Genomic DNA, 21,059 nt, shown 5'->3' on the forward strand with positions numbered 1-21,059 from the left:
TCCTCTATCTGCTTTCTCCATGCCATGCATAATCTTGCACACCAGTATCAAGTCCCCCTGCTTAAGCTCCTTTTTTCTAATCTAAAATGGCCCAAATGTTGTATCCTTTCACCATGAGAGAGTTGCTGCAGTCACTTGAGCAATTTGGTTGCCCTTTTCTGGATTCTAGTGTTGCCCACACATTTTCAACCATGAGAGCTAGGAACCTGATCTTTTCACAGAGCTGAATTCTGTTCACATCCTGTTCCACAGGATGTTCCTTTTTGGTGCTTGCACATATGCTAGTACTAGTTGAGCTCCCTCGTCTTAGGTCATCTAAGAAGTGGGACATCCATTTCAGATGGCAGAGTTGCAATCGGTTTTAAATTTATTTCCTGTCTTTCTTTCTGTAGATGAAATGGAAGGGGAAAGACCTGTTTGACCAGGTGTGCCGTGCGCTGGGTCTGCGAGAATCCTGGTTCTTTGGCTTGCAGTACTCCATCAAAGGAATGGGCACCTGGTTGAAGATGGATAAAAAGGTCTGGGAGCTAAATTTCAGCTTGCAGAATGATATGAATGCTGATTTGTTTATGTTTAATGGGTGGGGAAGCTCTGGCCCATTATTATTATTATTATTATTAACTGAATTTATATCCCACCCTTTTTCCTGAAAAAGCCCAGGTCTGCAAACATATCAATAAAAATAGCTGGACAACAAGAAAAAGAAAAGTATTTTTAAAACAGTTGAAAACATTCTTACAGTTATAGTTAAAAACATTCTTTTATCAGTGATCTTCAGGTCACAAGGAAGAGCCCCCTTCAGCCATCAAATGTCTGGGTAAACAGAATTAGGCCCACCAGGCCTCAGAGGTTGGCCCACCAGGATGTTTGGGCCAAAGCATGTCCGCCTTTCCTGTGCGTGAGGTTACACATGATGTCAGGCACCGAGAACTTCAAGCTGTGGTTAAAATGAAGAAGAGGGAACGGACTCTAAGTGTGCATCTGGTTCTTCCTATGCATCAAAAAGTTCGCGCTTTTTGAATTTGGTGCCTTTTTTGTTAGTGTGCATGGCTGTGTTGTCTGGGGCTGATGGGAGTTGTAGTCCTAAACAGCTGGAGGGCATCAGGTTGGTGGAGGCTGATCTAGACCATCTCCACCATCCCACCCTGGTCTCTCCACTGAAACTGAGCGTCTCTGGAGAAAAGGGTTGTCAGTTTTACCAGAGAGCAGAGAGGGAATGATGGAGGCATCAGTGACATTGACAAGGTTCATCCTCACACCCCTTTGTCAGTTTCACTGGGAACTGAAACATTTTCTCTCTTTCTCCTTAGGATATTGTAAATATATTAAATACGTTAAAACTATTGATACAAAATATATAAGTAAATAAATATTCTAAATATTTGAATATTATTGTCATCTTCTATAAATACCATCAAACCCAATATTTAAAACACACATAATAACAACAATAACAATGATAATATTTATATCCCACCTTTCATCCCAGTAGGAGCTCAGGGCGGCACATATCTACTAAAAGTTCATACATTTAGAAAGATATAATAAACCTTAGAAATAACAGAAGCCAATTTCATTTCAATTGTTTTACTTTAACCCCCCCCCCTTTTCTTCTTCACTAGGTTTTGGATCAGGAAATCCCTAAAGAAGATCCAATTCATTGTTGTTTTCTGGCAAAATTCTACCCTGAGAAAGTGGAAGAAGAACTTCTGCAGGAGATCACCCAACACCTCTTTTTCCTTCAGGTCAGAAGGTATTTCTTTTATTTTAAAGTTGGCTTTGAGTTGTCACATTATTGCGTGTTGACATTCGCCGTGAAGTAACTGTGACTAGCTGCCCTGTGAGCTGTATTGCTCCTTCTGCCCATGCAGCATGGCTTAGAGACTTGGGGGGGGGCATCCGTGCCCTCCTGCTGCAATCCCCTGCAATCCCCCTCCCAAATGCATCAACTTTTGAATGAATTGCCATTGTGCGATTTTCCTCCTTCCAAACAGAGGCATGCCCAGAATAGTGACTCATGCAGAGACATAATTGGAAGGTGTAAAAGCCCAGTGGGGTGACTCATGCAGAGCTCCAGTGGGCAAGGTCTTTTGCACACTGGCGATCCCACGGTATTTCTAGACTGAGAGCAACTGAATGGTCCAAATGTACCCAGTATAGACACAGAGCAGATTCAGCTGCTTTCAGCAGAAGACAGTTGTGAAGTGGCAATCCTACAGCCCATGCAGAGACTCAGCGGGCAACCTCCTCTGTAGGTGGTTGCTCTAACAGGATACATTACATTTGGAGAAGATTTGTTTTGGCATACTAGACTCTCTGGTCCCTAGTTTTGGAATGACTGGGTTCTTACTCTTAATAGGCTTTGCATCTCTTCAGAGGGAAAAGCAACATGCAACTCAAATTTTAATTCTGGGGTGTGGGGGCAAGTGCACCTCAGCTATTGGGCATTTAGGGAGCACTGTCCTCCTCTAAAGTAACGATGAATGGCATTATGAGATCTATATCCTGTTCTCCTCTATAGGCTCAGAAGGGGCTTACTACAGAGTTCCCAAATGCTCTTGGGGGGGGGACTTACAATCTAAGTAATTAAATGGGTTGATAAAGTGGCCACATGAGACTCGACATCTACTTTCAAAAACTGAAAGCATGCACATCCCCATCCTGCCCATAACCACCCTCCTAAGCTATTGAAAGGTCAGGGCCTTCTTCACATGTGTACTTGCCCAGTTTGCTATACTGCTTCCTGTTTCTAGGAATTTCTATTTAGAGGGGGGGAGGCCCTCTTGGTGCTCCACTGCCAAGGACGTTGGGTTTAGTGGACTGCTCGGTGGTAGCACCGTGGAAGGGGGAATACCCTCCCTTTGGCAATATTGTCAGGTGATGACTGTATTTTCTGTACAGTGCCAACTTGAAACGCATCTGTTTTATATGTTGTTGTTGTTGTTGTTATTTATTACCCGCCCTTCATCCAAAGGTCCCAGGTTGGGTTACAGCAAATTTAGACACATAATTAAAAACTGTGGCATCTGGTTGGCCACTGTGAGAACATGACGCTGGATGACATGGGCCCCGTTTGCCCTGATTCAGCTACAGCCAAGCTCTTCCTGTGTTATTAATCCCAGCTCATTCCCTAGCCTTTGAAGAGTTAGTTTGCTGGATGGAACAAGTTTCCTTGTGGAGGTTGCTGTTATTTCCCCCCCCCCCAAGATCCCCCTTGACAATTGTTTGTGTTAAGCTGTTTTGGAAAGGCAAAGGCATTAAAAGCTGCCTCTTCCTCCTCCCGCCCACCCACACGGTCTTTTCATCACTAAAAAAGCTCTCTCAAACCTGCCTCGGCTTGCCTTGACTTTGAGGAATGTGATTTGACTGTAATTTATTTTCCTGTTCCAAAAGAGATGCAGAAGGGGAGGCAAAGCAACATACTGGAACTTGCAGAGTTCCCCAATGTTAAGAATCAAAGTTCGGACCTGCAGCATAACCAGAGAGTGGCGGTGGAGGGAACATGTGCAGGCATCTGGGCGCTTCAAGGCGGTCCAGTGAATGGATTATGTTAGAGAGGGCATGGGGAACCCTGGACCTTTGTGAGTCTGGCCCTCGGGACTCTCGTCTGGCCCTCGGGACTCTCTCTACCTGCACCCTCCCTTTCCTTAGCCCTGCTTCGCACCCTTCTTGTGTGTTTTTGCCTTTCTGGACTCAGTTCACTCTTACATTCCCAAGAGTCGTATGTTGGGAGTGGGAAGCCTCAGGCCGAATGTGGCCCTGCAGAGCTCTCTGTCTGGCCTGCAGGACTCTCCCACGGGCCATGCCCTTCTCTGGGCTTGTTTTGCACCCTGCTGGAGTGCTTTCGCCTCTCTGGACTGTGTCCTTGAACCCCGGTGATGCCTCTTGCTTGCTGCCTCGTAGAGCGGTGTGTATATGTGTAGAGAAACTAGCCTTTTGTACAAACTGAAAATTTCCATTTGTTGCTCTACCCACTCGCCCCTGGCCCCACCCACCATTGGCATGTGGTTCTCGAAGGGTTGCCCAGAAGGGAAGCTGTTCCTCAGGCTGGCAAAGGCTCCCCCTTCCCCCTGCTTGAACGCCAGCCCTGTGAATGTCCCTGGATTGCCATGGGAATTGCACTCACCTGCACAAGGTTGCAAAAAGCACAGATAGTCTAGTCAGGAGCGGCAGCACTCAGTCGGAGCTGTCACGTGGTTCAGCATTTTTGGGCTATATTATTTAAGAACATAAGAACATAAGACGAGCCTGCTGGATCAGGCCAGTGGCCCATCTAGTCCAGCATCCTGTTCTCACAGTGGCCAACCAGGTGCCTGGGGGAAGCCCGCAAGCAGGACCCGAGTGCAAGAACACTCTCCCCTCCTGAGGCTTCCGGCAACTGGTTTTCAGAAGCATGCTGCCTCTGACATTTGGGGAATGATGGTTGAATCCTCCCACATGTTAATCCTCCCATAGCCCTGCTGTCCTGCATGTGTAGCCTAGCCTATTGGGAGAAAAGTTGGGCCACAGTCTCCCCCCATAATAGAACAGACTGCCTTGGAAGGTGGAGGGGGGAGAGAGAGAGACTCTCCTTCATTGAATGAGCGCCTGCCAAGGATGCTGTAGCAACAGATTGCCTGCATGAGAAGAGGACAGACTAGATGACCTTTGAAGACTCTTCCAACTCTCTAATTCCTTGCTACGATCCTTAATCTAGGGGAAAGGCAAGGACAAAGGCAACCAAAATGATCCTGGCGGTCAGAGCGCCTTCCCTAAGGAGGAAAAGCAAGAATGTTTGGATCTTTTTAGAAAAGAAAAAGAGATATCTTCTGGGGGGAGAGGACAATAACATTTTCTAAGCTTGTGAACAGTGGGGGTGGGGATTTCTTTCACCTTCCTCTGCCCCTCCTCTCTAGTGCAATTCAGGGTTACTTTCTCTCACTGGGTAACAACTTTATTTATTTATTTATTTGTTTTATCTCCCGTCCTTCCTCCCAGGGTGGCAAACAAAGACACTAAAAAGCACTTAAAAACAAAAGACTTTAAAACATATTAAAACAAAACAGCTTTAAAAACAGCTTTAAAAGCAATTCCAGCACAGAAGCAGATTGGGGTAAGGTCTCAACTTCAAAGGCTTGTTGAAAGAGGAAGGTATTCAGTAGGCACCAAAAAGATAACAGAGACGGCGCCTGTCTAATATTTAAGGGGAGGGAATTCCACAGGGTCGGCACCACTACAGTAAAGGTCTGCTTCCTATGTTGTGTGGAACGCACCTCCTGATAAGATGGTATCTGCAGGAGGCCCTCACCTGCAGAGCGCAGTGATCGACTAGGTATATTAGGGGTAAGACGATCTTTCAGGTATTCTGGTCCCAAGCTGTATAGGGCTTTGTTCACCCAGACCAGAACCTTGAACTTAGCCCGGTAGCTAATGGGCAGCCAGTGCAATTTAGGTTTACCCAATGATCCTAGACTGGCAGTAAGTTTAGGACAGAGAAAAGGAAGTACTTGCTAAAGACACCAGAGAGAGGATGTACAGCCTTAACTGCTGCAGGACAATACTCCCTTGTTTAGACAGCTTATTGGGGTGCAGGGAGAAGAGCAATACATCTTTATGGAGGAGAATAGGTCTAGCAATGCCTGTCTGTTTACAATATTTAATATCCTGCTAACTGGAAAGGTAGCTAAATGGAACCTCCATATGGAAAGGCAGGATATCTTGGACTACCAGCTGTTTGGTAGAAAAAACAACAGAGCCAAGGCCTTCAGATCCTGTCTGCGAGCTTTATGAGGAACATTCAGTTGACCACTGTAGCAAACAGAACACTGGACTACAGTGCCCTTGTGGCCTGATCTGGCAGGGCTGTTCTTATCAGTTATGATTGACCGGAGTAGAACCTTCATGCTCTGGAGCATTGTACCTCTAAGTATTATTGGGAACGCAGGTAACAGTAGAGAACCTCCCAGTGGCTTTGTGCTTGGGGGAGCATTTGAATGTTCCTTCGTGGCTTTGTGACTCTGTAGGCTGCTTACAAGGTAAGTGACTGCCTTAAATGCTCTTGGATATACAGCCCATAAGACTCCCAACTGCCACCAAAGAGTCTTTCCTTTTTCACTTCTAACTCAGCTAATGGTTCGATTTCATGTGCCAAGGCCCAAGTCTGGGCATGTATCATTTTGTTTTCTGGCCCGGCCAAATCTTGGATTCTGTCTCTCTCTCTGATTTTTTCCCATTCTCTGTGTCTTAGGTTAAGAAACAAATACTGGATGAAGAAATCTACTGTTCCCCCGAGGCTACAATTTTGTTGGCTTCGTATGCTGTTCAAGCCAAGGTGATGCTTAAAAACTGCTCAATTGTCACCTTTTAGTTGCTTGTAATATATATATATATATATATATATATATATATATATATATATATATATATATATATATATATATATATATACACCTTCTTCACCTTTGGATAATCGCACAGTGTTAATGCAGAAAAGCATCCATTTAAGGCAGTGTTGGAAGCCAGGACAGGGCAATTTTGGCACCTGGGTTTCTTCCCGTTGATGTATTCTGCTGTTCTTTTTGTGTAATAAAATATATGAATGTGCCCTACTCAGAGAGCTTGTGGGAGGTCCAAAATGGAGCCATTCTTTTGCAAACAATTCTTGTTTTGCAAACGAGCTCTGCACGGCCCTGAAGTCATGGAAATCCAGTCTCCCCTCTGGCTACTGAGATTTCACAAGGCGTTGCCCACGCATGCCCCTGTGAGATTAGGCTAGCACATCTTGTACTTTGATGTAGGTGTTTAGTCGGTGTTTTAACTATGGTTTCAATTTGAAGGTATCTTTTTTTTTTTATTGTTATTAGCTATCCTAAGGCACTTTGGGAGGAAGGCCAGGATACAATCACTGGGTGGGATTCAATGCAGGTCCTACTCAGAGTAGATCCATTGAAGTTAATAGACATTACTAACGTGGGTTCATGAATTTCAATGGGTCTTCTCTGAGTAGGGCTTACTCAACTGACTTTTACTCTGAGCAGACCCATTAAAGTTAATGGACCTAAGAGTCATGTCTATTAACTTTAGTGGGTCTACTCTGAGTAAAAGTTTTTAAAAAATGAAATGGACTGCCTTCAAGTTGATTCCGACTTATGGCGACCCTACGAATAAGGTCACCCAGTGAGCTTCATGGCTGTGTGGGGATTCGAACCCTGGTCTCCCAGGTTGTATCCAACACTCTAACCACTATGCCACACTGGCTCCCCATGTAAAAGTTAATACAACCCCTAATAAATAATAAGAACATACCCAAGCATACCTTCTTAGTCTTCAGGGCTAGGAACTTGCATTTTTATTGTTTAATGAGATGAAGGTTTTGGTTTAGCACATTCTCTCTCCCCCCCCCCATTTGTTTATCTGTTGCATTTCTCACAAATGCGTATGTGCTCAAAGCAGTTTGCAAAAAGCAGCTTACAATAATGGTACATAACCATAAAAAAGTTCTAGTCCAACATAATAACCCTAACAATTAACAGTTCATTTAGAAGTACATCAAAAAGTGAGCATAAAGGCTTCAGTGCAGTCAGGGTTTTTTTTGTTCTTGCAGTTTTTCTGTGCTCCTGTGGAACTGCAGAGTGCAATGCCTTCCGGCTGTTGAGTCGTCTTGTCTTCTTGCATAAGTTTGTTGGAACTGTGACAGCTTCTAAACCAGTCCATATTTGTTGTGCGAAATGCGCTTGCCGGGGGATGGGTTAGGTTTTGAGACAAATCACACCTGATCTCTTGCTGTGGACTCTCTTCATCCTTCCTTGCTGCTCGTGACTCCTTGTGCTTGGTGGTAAACTGTCTTGACATCTGCTGGCTGCTATACTTCCAGATAAGTTTTGTGAAATGGCTGCAATCCTTCCTGATTGCGTCTTTCTTCTGTGCGTTACAGTACGGTGACTATGACCCAAATCTGCACAAGCCAGGTTTCCTCGTTCCAGAAGAGCTCTTGCCAAAAAGGGTAAGTTTTCTTTTTTAAAAAAAGACGACGGCAACCATCAACAGGAGCCAAATGGGAAGGCAGGAGGGGGGTCCTTTAGACTTGGCATAGCAATGGCAGGACCTCGGACAGCTCCAAGTTGCCAACTTACTCCATCAAGGGCCACCTTCAGGGTAGAGGCACACTTCCTGTCCTGCCGGTTCCTGTGTGTTTCTGCCTCTCTAGTCTGAAAAATGTTCAGCGTGAGGTGGGTGGTTTGGGGGCCTTTCCAAAGCGAGGCCCTTGGGATTTGGAGATGATAACAGCCCAGCCTCTTTCCTCAAGGTCCTCCGTCAGTACCAGATGACGCCTGACATGTGGGAAGAGAGGATTACAGCCTGGTACGCGGGACACCGGGGCATAGCCAGGTACGGGAGCCCCTTTGCCTAGAATCATAGCTTGGGGCAGCCTGAGGGCTGGATTCCTTTCTGGGCAACCTTCTTTGGGCCACATTTCAGTGATGGGTGGGCCAGAGGCAAATGTAAATTCTACCTTTGTTTGTGAGGCTAGTTTCTGCGCACATACATGCACACACCTCCCTGTCCTCCATCCAGGTGAGCAAGAGCATGATCAGAACACAGGGATGCATGCCAGCCAGGCAGAAACATTCAAAGAGGGTGCAGAAGAGACCCGGTGAGGGGGTTGAGCTGGGAGAGTCCAGAGGGCCTCATTTGGCCATGGGACCGAGGTTCTCCACCCCAGCTATAATGGGAGCCCAGAAAGAGGCACTTACATCACATCACTCTGCTATTGGCTACCAATTTGTTTAGGGGCTCAGTCCAAGGTGCCGGTTTCGGCCTCTAAATCCCTGATCCAGGATGCTTTAAGAACTGTCTCCTCTCATGTGAAGCTATCCAAATGTTGAGATTGGCATCTGTCGCATGACTCTGTCCCGATGCCGTCAGTTTTTTAATAGGTGGGTGGAAGCGACGGGGCCTTCTCTGTGGTGGTGAGTCCAGACTATGGAACACCCTTCTGGAGGGGACATCCACTTGGCATTTTGCAGCAAGGCTCACTTATCTGAACGCACAATTTGCAGCTGAACAGCTGTGATTTGTTTCCATGCTCCTCCTGGTGTGGCTGTTTCCCATGGTCCGCCCTTCCATTCCGCTGTCTGAACGCACAGTTCCGTCTTGCCTCATTGCAGCTTGTAAGCCGCTGTGACTGGTGCAGATGAAAGAGCGGCATGGAAATCCTGCACAGTAGATACCTGTTGCTCGATGGGCGCAGGGCTGTGCATTTTCTGTTTTGCCCTCCTCTCTTAGGTATGAAGCTGAGATGAACTATCTTAAAATTGCACAAGACTTGGAGATGTATGGGGTTAATTATTTTCCAATTGCTGTAAGTATGTATTCCTTTTTTAAAAAAAAAAACTGCATTGATTGCATTTTATAGACGCATGCAGCTTGCTCCTTTAAATTTAGTAGTGGGGGAGGGCGCTGAGCACCCACACCACTACAGAGAGAGCCAGGGAAGAGTAGCAGGAAGGGGGTGGGAGATGCCAAACCCTTTTCTGTCTATATCTCAGTGCCCATCTAGAACCGCTGTTGCTCTTGCTGCGGCTGCGGCTGCTGTTATAATTAACTCAGCCACAGAATGTTATCTTGCACAGTTGCCCCCACCTTTAGTCAGGGCAGCTGGCGCCCTAGGGCTTTAGGGAGTAATTTTTAGATTATAGTAACCACTGTTGCTTTAATTATGGCCTTAAGTGATGTTTCAGTGGTGTTTAATATGTTTTATCGCAGCGTTCGTCAGCCTTGGGTCCCCAGATTGCGAGTCTCAACATCCCTGACCATGCTGTCCAGAGATGATGGGAGTGGCAGATTCTGGAGACCCAGGGTTGAAGAACAGTGTTTTGTCGAATGTACGTACGACCTGTATGTACGGGTTCATCCTGGGACCTGACACTGAAGCATGGGTAATGCATGTAAACAAATCTCAGCAACCGAAAGGGAGGTCTTGCCCTAGTATATTTTTGGGATCTTCTAACTGTAACTGTTTTTTAGAATGCTTTGCTGTGCTTGTTTTGTCTGCCCCCCATGGCTCCTTCGGGAGGAAGGGTGGGCGATAAATGTAATAAAAAAATAAATAAAACAGAAAATATTATTAATTAGATTTCTTAGTTGCTTGTCACCTGAAGGTCTCCAAGCCTTCCTGCTCTACATCATGCCATAAAAGCAAACGTAAAGCAACATGCAGCCATAGGCAGCCTCCTTATAACAGCAGACATCATCTGTCGATCAAAATGCCTGGGAACTGTGTAGACGGCTTCTTTAAAAGCCACTTGCAGGTGTGAGCCCTCTCCCACCGATCTGAATGGCGACCCCGGAGCCTTGTGTGAGCAACCTGAGCTCTGGTGCGCCTTGCGTTCCTGACCGTGTGCTTTAGTTCTGAATCCTGGTTTCCACTCTGATCTGGATTGCTCTTTGGGGACGGCTTCTGGCTTTCCCTCTGCCCTGCTCTGGATTGTTCTCCAGTTGTGACTCCTGGTTCCCAGCTCATAATCCACTCCCACAGCCCAGCTCACACACCTGAGTCGTCTCCATCTGGACTGAGGCCCCTGCAATTTATTTGAAAGAAGCCATGCCTGCCATTGCTAACTGCGTGAACGCACCTTGTGTAGTCTGCCCTGCAGGTGGTGCCTGGGGAGGGTGCCTGAAGCTGCTGTTTGTCCATTTTAATCCACTTTGCGAGCTTGGTGCGTTTGGTTGATGCTTGAGGACGTGCCAAGCGTTGGCAAGGTTTTTTTTCCACCCTGGATGTTAAATCTCCAACTGCTCCACAGCAAAAGAAGAATCATACGGACTTCCTGCTTGGGGTTGACGCCAAAGGGATCCACGTCTACAGCATCAATAACCGCTTCTCTCCAAATAAATCTTTCGAGTGGAGCAGTATCAGGAACATCTCCTATAGCGAGAAAGAGGTAGGCTGAGGGTGTCTCGAGGGGGCCACGTGCCTACCACAAGGGCGAGGCCTTTGGCAACATTAAAAATGGCAGAACTGGAGGACGGACCCAGCCTCTGTGCATTGGGGCAACGCCTCCTGACTTATTTTGAATAACATTTCGAACTTTTACATATAATCATATCCACAAACTGACAAGGGGACAGGAACGTGAATCTCAAAAACGATAATCTCATGAGCAGACTTCATGTACCCCAATCCAATACTTTTATTTCACGTTGCTGTCATGATATTTAAAAGTTACACTTTTCACTCCATTCTTTGGCAAAGCTGAGACTATCAACTCTGTTCCGGGCAAGCTGAGAAAAGTGTGGAAGTTTAATTGATGGCAAATGTTTCACAAGCGTGAGACTTCAATTCTGTCATCTGTGGCTTCAATAGGGATGAAAGGGTATCCCCCTCTTCTTTCTGGCAAATGTTTGCCAAACTTGAGACTTCAGTTCTATTGCCAGTGGCCAGAAGAGGGATAAAGGGTTTTTTCTCCCTATCTTGCTGCATGGCTTAATTAGTTCACCAGCGTTTTGAGTTATCGCCAACAGCTCTTTTGCGAATGGCCCCTGTTTAATCACATAATGATCGCCCTCTGTATTAGTATTGTTTTGCCTTTTATTTCCCTCTGACCTCATTTTTTGCAGTCTCCCCCCGTCTCATATATATACATACCTGCATCTCAGGACAACACTTTCATGTGTCTGATGAAGTGGATCACAGTCCCCAAAAGCTTATGTCGGGTTATTTTTAATTATTTTTAACAGTGTATGTTGAGGTAACACTGTAAGCCACCCTAGGACTTCTGGGTGAAGGGCGGGCAATACATGCTAATAATGATGCTAAAGAAGTCGTAATTTGTTAGAAAGGTGCCACAAGCCACTCTTTGGATTTTCCATATCAGACCCCAAAATATCTTTCCCAGTGATGTATGTGTCCGCCTGGTTGCTCTCATGCTAGGATTGCCGTCTTCTGCTCACTCACTTTTAACAAACAATCCAGGAGAACTTTGCCAGATAGTTGCATTTCAGTGTTGTTGTGTTGTCCTAAATTTGTTCAGACCTGATTTTGAGAGGATAAAATACAACTGCAGTGGCAACCTGTCCAGCATTGATGTAACAAAGTGATATTGAGGCTTTTAAGGACCGCTGTGCCTTGTTAATTAAAAGCTTCCTCTTTGCAGCTTCAGCCTGTCTTAGGGGTTCCTGTTCAGCACTAAACTATAATAGAAAAGGGGGGCTGATTGGAAGAAGCTAGTAATTTAACACCACTATAGGGAACAGAAGGTGACTCAATAAGTGGCAATTCATCACTATTCCTGCAGCCATGCTGAACAGGAAGCAATACTATAGCCAAAACTAGTGGACAGGAAGCTTTTAATTAACATTGGAAAAGACCTTTGCTGAATGGGACTTAGGTGTGAGTAAACCTTATAAGGAGGATCTTGTCCATGGGGATGGGCACTTCAGGGTAATCTAGAGCTATACTGTGTGGAACCTCGAACAGATTCCACTTCTGTCTAATTGTGGGGAAGCAATGCCTCCAGGCTTTGAGTGTGGGAGTAATCTTAGTCACAAAGATGACAAAGGTCTGCTTTTGCTCTCTCTCTCTCTCCCTCCCTAGCTCACAATTAAGCCCATCGACAAGAAAGCGGAAGTCTTCAAGTTCTTTGCCTCACAGCCAAAAGTCAATAAACTGGTGAGAGTTTTCCTTTGGACTTCTCCCTAGGGGTGGCTTCTTCTTGTGCTTTGGGAATGGCAAAATCCAGGCTCTGGGTGACTATGAAAGGTCGGGGTCGCAAATTGGAGTTAGGGGCAGAGTGTAAGCCTGGCAGCATTGTAGCCTGTCAGGGGAGCACTGAGCTTGATCCGTGAACATGTGATTACTAATATCTCAGTCTCCCATCAGTAAAACAGGAATAGTCACAACCTTGCCTAGATAACGTTGAAGGGGAGGGGGAGAAGATATGCACATTAGTTAAGTGTCAAAGATATACCCTCTGCTGTGAGTCAGGAACATTTGGGCGGGTATGATATTCAGAGACTGCTAGTCTTGAATGACAGGCTTTCTTTCCACAGATGGCACATTATCCAGTGAGTAAATAGCGGGTTGAATAGGTCCAGCTGAATTTATCACTGATGTGGTTTGAGATAGCCTATCCTGCAAATGATTGTATAGTCTTTGAAGTCTTGATAGTATATCCAGCTGAGCGGTCATTGGGAGCCCTGTAAAGGCTTCCAAAAGGTTCTCCTCTTCGATGCAAAAGCTGTGCGGTTCCTCGTTATCTATAACAATCAGTTCAGATGTCTGGGTTAGACCATGTGTCTTTGTGGTTATGCAAAGTTGAGGGTCATGGGCTGGCTGCGAGTTTGTAGTTAGTTACAAAGTTAGCCAGGGATGGATCTTCCATGTACACAGGCCATCTACCTGTATTTTTTTGTTTTGTCTTTTATTTGATTCATAACCCTTACATCCTCAGTTGCTGCCCTGGGCTCCTTCCCGGAGGAAGGGTGGGCTATAAATCTAAGAAATAAATTTAATAATTAATACATCATAGATAAAGAGGGCCCCGGAGGAAGAGGATGTGGTGCTGAGGTTCCCCCACTGAGCGGGGCAGCCTGCATTTACTCTTCATTTGTACCTTCCTCAGGGTAACGTGAGGAGTCGGGTTCAGGGTTCATGACATGGGGAGGGCAGTTGCCTTTGCACCCAACTTGTGGGCTTCCCAGGTGCGTCTCTGGTTGGCCGTGTGAAAATCAAGTTGCCAGCTGAGGTCGGGTCCAGCAAAGGTTTTCCGTCCCTTTCCTGCAGATCATGCAGCTGTTCATCGGGAACCACGACTTGTTCATGAGAAGGAGGCGAGTGGATCCCATTGAGATCCAGCAAATGAAGGCTCAAGCCAGGGAGGACAAAGCAAGGAAGAAGGTGACCCTTCGGGGGATCGTGCGACAAATGAGAGAGCCTGCGGCTGTCACGAACCAGCTGATCGGCTGATTACTTACCGCTTTGCAGCACCTTCAAAGGCCAAGAGGACTGTGTCCTTCGAGTTTCTCTAGGCCAGCCTTCCCCAATGTGGCACCCTTCAGACCAGGTGTGGGGGACCTTTTCGCCTACAGATGTTGCTGAACTACAACTCCCATCATCCTTGGCCACTGGCCATGCTCGGCGGAGCTTACAGGAGTTGTAGTTCAGCAACATCTCGAGGACTAAAGAGAGATGTAGGAACCTTGCTGCCAAAAGGGGAGGGGTCTAAGACCCCCTGAGACCCCGGATGACTCCGTCCCTGGTTTAAAATCTCTACTGGGCTATAAAGCTCATTGGTTCTGTGAGAAGGTCACACTCCCCCACTTCCACCACCCCCTTTCTCAGCTTTGCCTACCTCACAGGGTGGTTGTGGGGATGAAGTGAGCGGGGGGGGGAATCAGGGAGGCTGCCTTGGTTGGAGGAACCCTGGGATAAAAATGAAGTAAGTTAATGCGGCGGCAACCATTTGTGGACTTGTGTGCAAGGCTGCTTTCGTTAACAGACGAAGAAGGCCGGTCCCTGCCATTGCAGCCTGTAGCGTTTTGGAGGGGGAGAGGCAAGATTCGGAGGTGGTGGCTGCAGACTGTTCCTGCGGAGCGGCCCTGCTGACAGTCAGGCTTGTGCGTTTCCCCAGATGGAGCACCAGCGGCTGGCCAGGGAGAAGCAGCTGCGTGAGGACGCCGAGCGGGCCAAGGAAGAGCTGGAGAGGCGCCTCTTTGAGGTGGAAGACGAGGCCCGGCAAGCCAACGAGGCCCTGGTGAGCACTGCCGTGGCCACGGGGCCTAGTAAGCTGGGGGGTCCAAGGGCTGTCCGTCAGCAGGGCCGGCTCTACCGTCAGGCAGCAGGTGCCTGAGGCTGGTGACTTGGGGTGTCATGGAAGGGCAGCCCCCTGTGAGCTATTTCAGTTTATTATTCCTGTGATTTTTTTCCTCCCAGAGAAAGGTGCTTGTGGGGTTTGTCTGTCTCAGCTGTCAAAATAACTTGGCCAGCCGTAGGGGGCAGTGTGGTGCAGTGGTTAGAGCAGGGCTAGCCAAAGTGGTGCTGTCCAGGTGTTTTGAGTCCAACTCCCATCAGCCTCAGCCAGCATGGCCGGTGGGCAGGGACGGTGGGAATTGCAGTCCGCACCATTGAGAGGGCGTCGCATTGGCCACCCTCAGGTTTGAGGGTCAGACTTGGAGTTGGGAGGCAAGGGTTCAAATCCTCACTCAGGCGTGGAGCTCCCTGGGTGTACTTTGGCCAGTCTTGCGCTCTCAGTGTAACCTACCTCGCAGGGTTCTTATGAGGACAAAATGGAGGCAAAGAACCATATATGCTGCCTTGACCTCCTTGGAGGAAAACAGGATATAAAAGTAGAAACTAAATAAAAAAATACTAGGTACCTTCACTTCAACGTTGTGTGTGTTGCTATTTGCTATTCCACCTCAGGCAGCAAACTGTCTTGGTCCAGCCCTGCCTGTAAGTTGATTCCATCCTGTACCTCCTCAAAGGAAGTGTAAAATAATAATAATGATAATAATATGAGAGGCAGTGTGGTGCAGTGGTTAGAGTGTTGGACCAGGACCTGGGAGAGAGCGGGGTTCAAATCCCCACTGGGCCATGAAGCTCTGTGGGTGACCCTGCAGGCCAGTTGCTGTCTCTCAGTCTAACCCACCTCACAGGGTTGTTGTGAGGATAAAATGGGGAAGTGGGAGAACCATGTTTGTACACCACCTTGAATTGCTTGGAGGAAAGGCTGAGATAGAAATGTCATAATAAATATTATTAATATGCATTATTAAGTTTTTTCATTATTTATTTATGTATTATTGCTGTCATTCATCTTTTTTACCCACCCTCCCCCATGAGGTCTCAGGATGGCTTGCAACAATATTTGTTTTAAAAAGTAAAATTTTAAAAAATGTTTCTGCTATACCATCGCCTTGCAGCGCCGTTCGGAGGCGGCGGCGGAGCTGTTGGCCGAGAAGGCCCAGATTGCGGAGGAAGAGGCCAAGCTCTTGGCCCAGAACGCGGCTGAAGCCGAGCAGGAGTGCCGCCGCCTGGAGCTGGCCGCCTTGAAGACCAAGGAAGAGAAGCGCCTGATGGAGCACAAGATGCGGGAGGCGGAACTGATTGCCATGAAGCTGGTAAAGGAATCGGAACGAAGGTGATGAGGCCCTGGGCGGGATGGTGCTCAGCAGGCGGGGGGCTTAGGGGGCTGGCCGTGTGCTGCGCAGGGCTCCGACTGGCTTTTCCAGAGCGCTGCTTTCAGAAGAAAGGCAAGTTGTGCACTTGAGTAAACAAGCAACAGCGAGGGTCAAAAAACGCCACAGTTCTTTCCCTGTCATGAGCTTGGAAAAGTTACTTTTTTGAACTACAACTCCCATCAGCCCAATCCAGTGGCCATGCTGGCTGGGGCTGATGGGAGTTGTAGTTCAAAAAAGTAACTTTTCCAAGCTCTGGAACTTCTGCATGCAAAATCCTGAGTTCCGTCTCTTTGTCACACAGCAGGGGTTGCTAACACCTGACCCCCCCCCCCAAAAAAAAATTTGCTGCCCTTTCGCTCATAATGTACTGGAGCAGTTACCTTTTTCTGTTTGAAGAATACGTAGAGCTGAAGGAGGAAGTTGGAAGAGTGACACTCTTTCCCACTTCCTCTTTCAGCTCTATGGGGTTCTCAGGGCTCACGTCAATTCTACTGGGTTGGTCTGCCTTTTTTAAACAAATTGACCTAGTTTACATCTCCCAGACTAATGCACAGATTGGAACGTAAATATCCTGCGGATTTCACACTTCTCTGAATCTTGGGACACTGTTCCCGGATCAAAGAAATGTACCAAATGCATTTTAAAACCGTGTGTTTTCAGAATATGTTTAAAAATGCACACATAGGGATGAAGTATGTATTTAAATAACATTTTGTGATATAATATGGATTTCAACATGCATTTTTGTATCAATATATATATATTTAAATCACATATTAAAGCGGCAACGGGATGGAATAGACACATGCAAATTTGACACATACAGAATTAGACAGATCCGTCTGTCCCTCGCAGAGACAGAATTGAATTATGAGTAAACTGTATGATAGTGGCCTGGACCAGGAACACAGATTTGCCCATCCCCCGTGCTATATTTGGACTGTTCCCCTCCCTCTCATCACATAGCTGGTTCTCTAAGTGGCAGAAGTGGACAGGCTCAGTGATCAGATATTAAATATTTTTTCCCCATTAATGGTGGAAGAATTCGACCTCACCTGCCCTAAAACCATTCTTTCCTACCCCCTGCAGAGCGGTACAAGTTAAATCAATGCATGTGTTAAAATATTTCAGAGCCCACCTTTTTGATTGACAGATCCACATAAGGCGGCTGACAGAATCATGAACATTTATTGATGAAGGCGTTTGAGATTAGCCAAGGGCCATGGCAATTTCTAGTGCTTTGGTTTAGCAGTGCAGGGTTATTGTGGGTTGGGGGGGTTGGAACCGTGGATCTGTGTGTTGACGGCGGCGGTTGTGGTTTGGCAGGGCCAAAGAAGCCGAACATTTGAAACAGGACCTGCAGGTGGCCAGAGAGGCTGAAGAGAAAGCCAGGCGGAAACTCCAGGACGTCGGCAAAATTCACCCTGCTCCTGTAAGTCCTAACCCTGCGCCCCTCAGTAGGTTAGCGCTTCAGAGGGCAAAACGACAAGGCCTAGACTTGGCTGCGGTTGTTGTTTGAAGTCAAGTCAAGTTGAATGTTGCAACCGCAGATCATAACGTGACGGATGAAAACGTCCACAAGAACATTAAAAATGCATCCAGTGACATTAATGCATCAATACAAACTAAGAATGCAACTGTAAAATCCAAAATACAGCCCTTCCTAGTAGACACTCTGTGCTCACTCAATATAAACGGTTCTGTCTCAAAGCCTGCAAGGTCTTGAACGCTGTTCTCCCTCAGCACACCCTTCTGTTTTGTCTCCTCTCTCAGAACACTGCCAAGGGCACCCAGTCCTCCTCGGCTGAGGCCACAGCTGAGAAAGCACCCATAAAACTGGATTTACGGGACATTGACTTGAAGAGGCTTTCCTTGGAGATAGAGAGAGAGAGGTAGGTCTGTCCTCCTGAGGCTCTGGAAAGGCATCGAAGAGAGCAGCAGGTGAACCTCTCTGGGCTCCAAAATCAAGGAATCTCAACCTTACAGAAGAGGAAGAGCCCCGCGGCTGGATTGGGTCCTGTCCTTACAGTGGCCAACCAGATGCCTCTTACGGGAAGCCCACAAGCAGGACCGGAGTGTGACAGCACCCGCCTCACTTGTAATTCCCAGCATCTGGTTCTCAGAGGCATATGCACAGCCGTCCTGCCAGAAGTCATTGATTCCTATATCGCCTCCATGAATTTGCCAGCCCCTCTTTTAAAGCCGTCTGTGTCGGTGGCCATCGCTGCGTCTTGTGGCAGTGGATTCCATAGCTCAGCTATGCGCTACGTGAACAAAATCCTTCCTTCGGCCTATCCTGAATCTTCCAACGTTGAGTTGCACTGCCTGACACTGCAGAGTATTAGTGAAATGAAATGAAATCCTTTTTTTGCGTTATCTACAAGCCATTGCAATTAAAATGTGTTCAGTAAAAACAATAGAGAGCAAATATGCAACTTAATCAGATTTCCTGCTAAGATTCTAACATTTCGAAGAGTATTCGTGTTATATGAGAGGAAGAAAAACTCCCTCTCCACACTGTGCCTAATTTTATAAACCTCTCTCATATCCCGGGCCTTACTCATGTTTATTTTCTAGAATTAGAAAGCCCCAAATGTTGTCGCCTGTCCTCGTAGGGAAAAGGCCCCCATCTGCTCTAGCCACCTGTCACCCCTCACTTGGGGGGAGCACGTGGAGGTCCTGGGAAGCAAATCTCAGGGTAGAGGCGTATGCAGGCGGAGACAGGCAGCCTTACAACTTTTTGTGTCCCTCTCTGCAGATTAGATTACCTGGATAAGAGCCGGAAGTTTGAGTATCGTCTGCAAGAACTCAAGTCGGAAATCCACGCCCTGAAAGTTGAAGAGAGGCAGGCCGGCTTCCTCTCGCACTGGAGAGAAGTACTCGGATCCTTGGACCGTTCCTCGGGGAAGATGGGCAAGGTTTGAGAGCAGCCAAGTGTTTGATTTCCTATTTTTTTTCCCCTAATGCATATGGGAAGGGCCATGCTGGATCAGAGCAGAGGCCTCTTAGGTCCAGCATTTCGCCACCAGGGGTGGTGATTCAGTTGCTGCTTCTGGGCACTCCCAAGAAGGATGTGGGGAGGCCACAGCCTTTCCCTGGTGTTTGTCCTGGCATCTGTGCAAAGGCAGGAATACCTCAGGCTTTCTTAATTTCCAGAGGCCTAACCAAGTTTGGCTGTTGCAGAAGAGCCTTGTGGCAACAATATCTTATTACTGCATATAACTTTCATGGACTAGAGTCCACTCGAGAAATGGTAGCCGGTGGAAGAGCTGAGCATCTCCCATGCACAGAGGCATTCTTAGTGCCTTCATAAAACGACTGTTCCTAGGATTCGTCTTGTAGGGGAGCCATGAGGATTAAACAGGATTCACACTGGTTCAACCTGGGTAGTGTAGATGTGCCCTGATTTTTAGTAGGAAGTTAATGGCTGGTGTATTCTTTTAAGACTCCTATGTGGATGGAGCCCTTTGAAACGGACCTGTTGGAGAGATTGCAGCAGCCTCTGTTGGCGTGTCCGCTGAATGCGACCGACAGTTCCGTGCCCAGAACGCCAACACAAAATCTCTCTTTTCAGACCAATGCCCTGGTGGCCAGTAATGTGGGCACAGGAACCAGAAAGCACATTAAGGTAACTAACCAGGTTTGGCCGTCTTCTGCATTTCCCACTTCAATTTGTGTTCCGTCTGCCAGCCACTCTCTTGGGCTATGCATATGGAATCTGGATGGAGACAGTCCCACAGGAATTGGTCTGCAGGAAGATAGCACAAAAGTCCATTGAGTCTGACACTGTTTTATAATTTTTATTATTAAAATTTATATACCACTTGATTGTAAAAAAAACCCCTCTAACCGGTTTACAAAAGACATTAAAATTATCGATAAAGCAGTTGTTATGTGCCTTCAAGTCGATTATGACTTACGGTGACCCTGTGGGTCAGCGACCTCCAAGAGCATCTGTCATGAACCACCCTGTTCAGATCTTGTAAGTTCAGGTCTGAAGTAAATAAAAACATTTAAAAAAGAATTAAAATAGCAACAGACTAATTTTTTTTTAATATTCAGCAGAGGCTAACCATAACTCTCCCCTCTTGTGTGGCTGCAGCATATGGGCACTGAACTATATTGCCCCTGAACACGAAGGCTCCGTTTTTAGCTCTTATGGCTAATAGCCATTAATAAGGTCTCTCATCTATGAACTTGACTAATACAAGGGTGGAGAACAAGTTGTTGGCCCACTGGATCAGGGATGTGGGCAACCTTGCCCCTCCAGATGTTGCTGAACTACAACTCCCATCAGCCCCAGCAAACATGTCCAATGGCCAGGGATGATGGGAATTACCGTTCAGCAAATATCTGGAGGGCCACAAGTTCCCCACACCTGTAGATGTTGGCCACGCTGGCTGGAGACTGATGGGAGTTGTAGTCTGGTAACATCCAGAGGGCTGCTGGTTCCCACTCCCTCGTCCAACCTTTTCTTAGAACCTTCTAGAGGCTGTCCCTGTGTGCATCGTTTCCTTCTGTCTTCCAGTTATGAGGTTTCTGGGTGGGAGAAATATGACATTCCAGGCAGGGAACAGATGGTGCTGCCCTCCCTTTCCCCCTCCCAAGACCTGTGTGGACTGTCACTGGTCTGCATTGGATTTGTGGGAGCAAGTGACCCATCACACAAATGTGGCTTCAAGAGGCAGTCTGAAGAGGGCAGATCCACACCATACATTTAAAGCACATCCAATGCACATTTAGAGCACATGACTTCTTCCCTCCAAAGAATTCTGGGAACTGGTTTTCCCCTGGCAGCTACAAAGTCCCAGCACCCTTAACAAACAGCCCTCATGATTCTTTGGGGGAAGGGGTGTGATTTAAATGCATGCTGGATGTGATTTAAGTGTGTGGTGTGGATC

At 46.9% G+C, this 21,059-nt stretch overlaps 2 protein-coding genes across 6 annotated transcripts in view; one reads left to right on the forward strand and one right to left on the reverse strand.

Annotated features, from left to right (window-relative positions):
• CCT6A (chaperonin containing TCP1 subunit 6A) overlaps positions 1-21,059 on the reverse strand; it is a 182,096-nt gene that overhangs the window by 81,094 nt on the left and 79,943 nt on the right. The gene's annotated exons all lie outside the window — the stretch shown is intronic.
• The window catches only part of LOC133374391 (merlin-like), a 35,349-nt gene that overhangs the window by 11,308 nt on the left and 2,982 nt on the right, over positions 1-21,059 (forward strand). For 2 of the 4 annotated variants that reach the window (XM_061605256.1, XM_061605255.1), the window contains 15 exons: positions 393-518; positions 1,623-1,745; positions 6,227-6,310; positions 7,913-7,981; positions 8,285-8,367; positions 9,265-9,340; positions 10,785-10,922; positions 12,575-12,649; positions 13,763-13,876; positions 14,610-14,732; positions 15,901-16,118; positions 17,485-17,590; positions 17,932-18,050; positions 18,917-19,076; positions 19,604-19,786. In XM_061605256.1, coding sequence (XP_061461240.1) covers positions 393-518; positions 1,623-1,745; positions 6,227-6,310; positions 7,913-7,981; positions 8,285-8,367; positions 9,265-9,340; positions 10,785-10,922; positions 12,575-12,649; positions 13,763-13,876; positions 14,610-14,732; positions 15,901-16,118; positions 17,485-17,590; positions 17,932-18,050; positions 18,917-19,076; positions 19,604-19,786 — 1,797 coding nt within the window. The remainder of the gene's footprint in view (positions 1-392; positions 519-1,622; positions 1,746-6,226; positions 6,311-7,912; positions 7,982-8,284; positions 8,368-9,264; positions 9,341-10,784; positions 10,923-12,574; positions 12,650-13,762; positions 13,877-14,609; positions 14,733-15,900; positions 16,119-17,484; positions 17,591-17,931; positions 18,051-18,916; positions 19,077-19,603; positions 19,787-21,059) is intronic. The other 2 variants (XM_061605257.1, XM_061605258.1) reach the window with 2 other exon arrangements.

This window comes from Rhineura floridana, chromosome 21 (genome assembly GCF_030035675.1).
Source record: "Rhineura floridana isolate rRhiFlo1 chromosome 21, rRhiFlo1.hap2, whole genome shotgun sequence".
Taxonomy (NCBI): domain Eukaryota; kingdom Metazoa; phylum Chordata; class Lepidosauria; order Squamata; family Rhineuridae; genus Rhineura; species Rhineura floridana.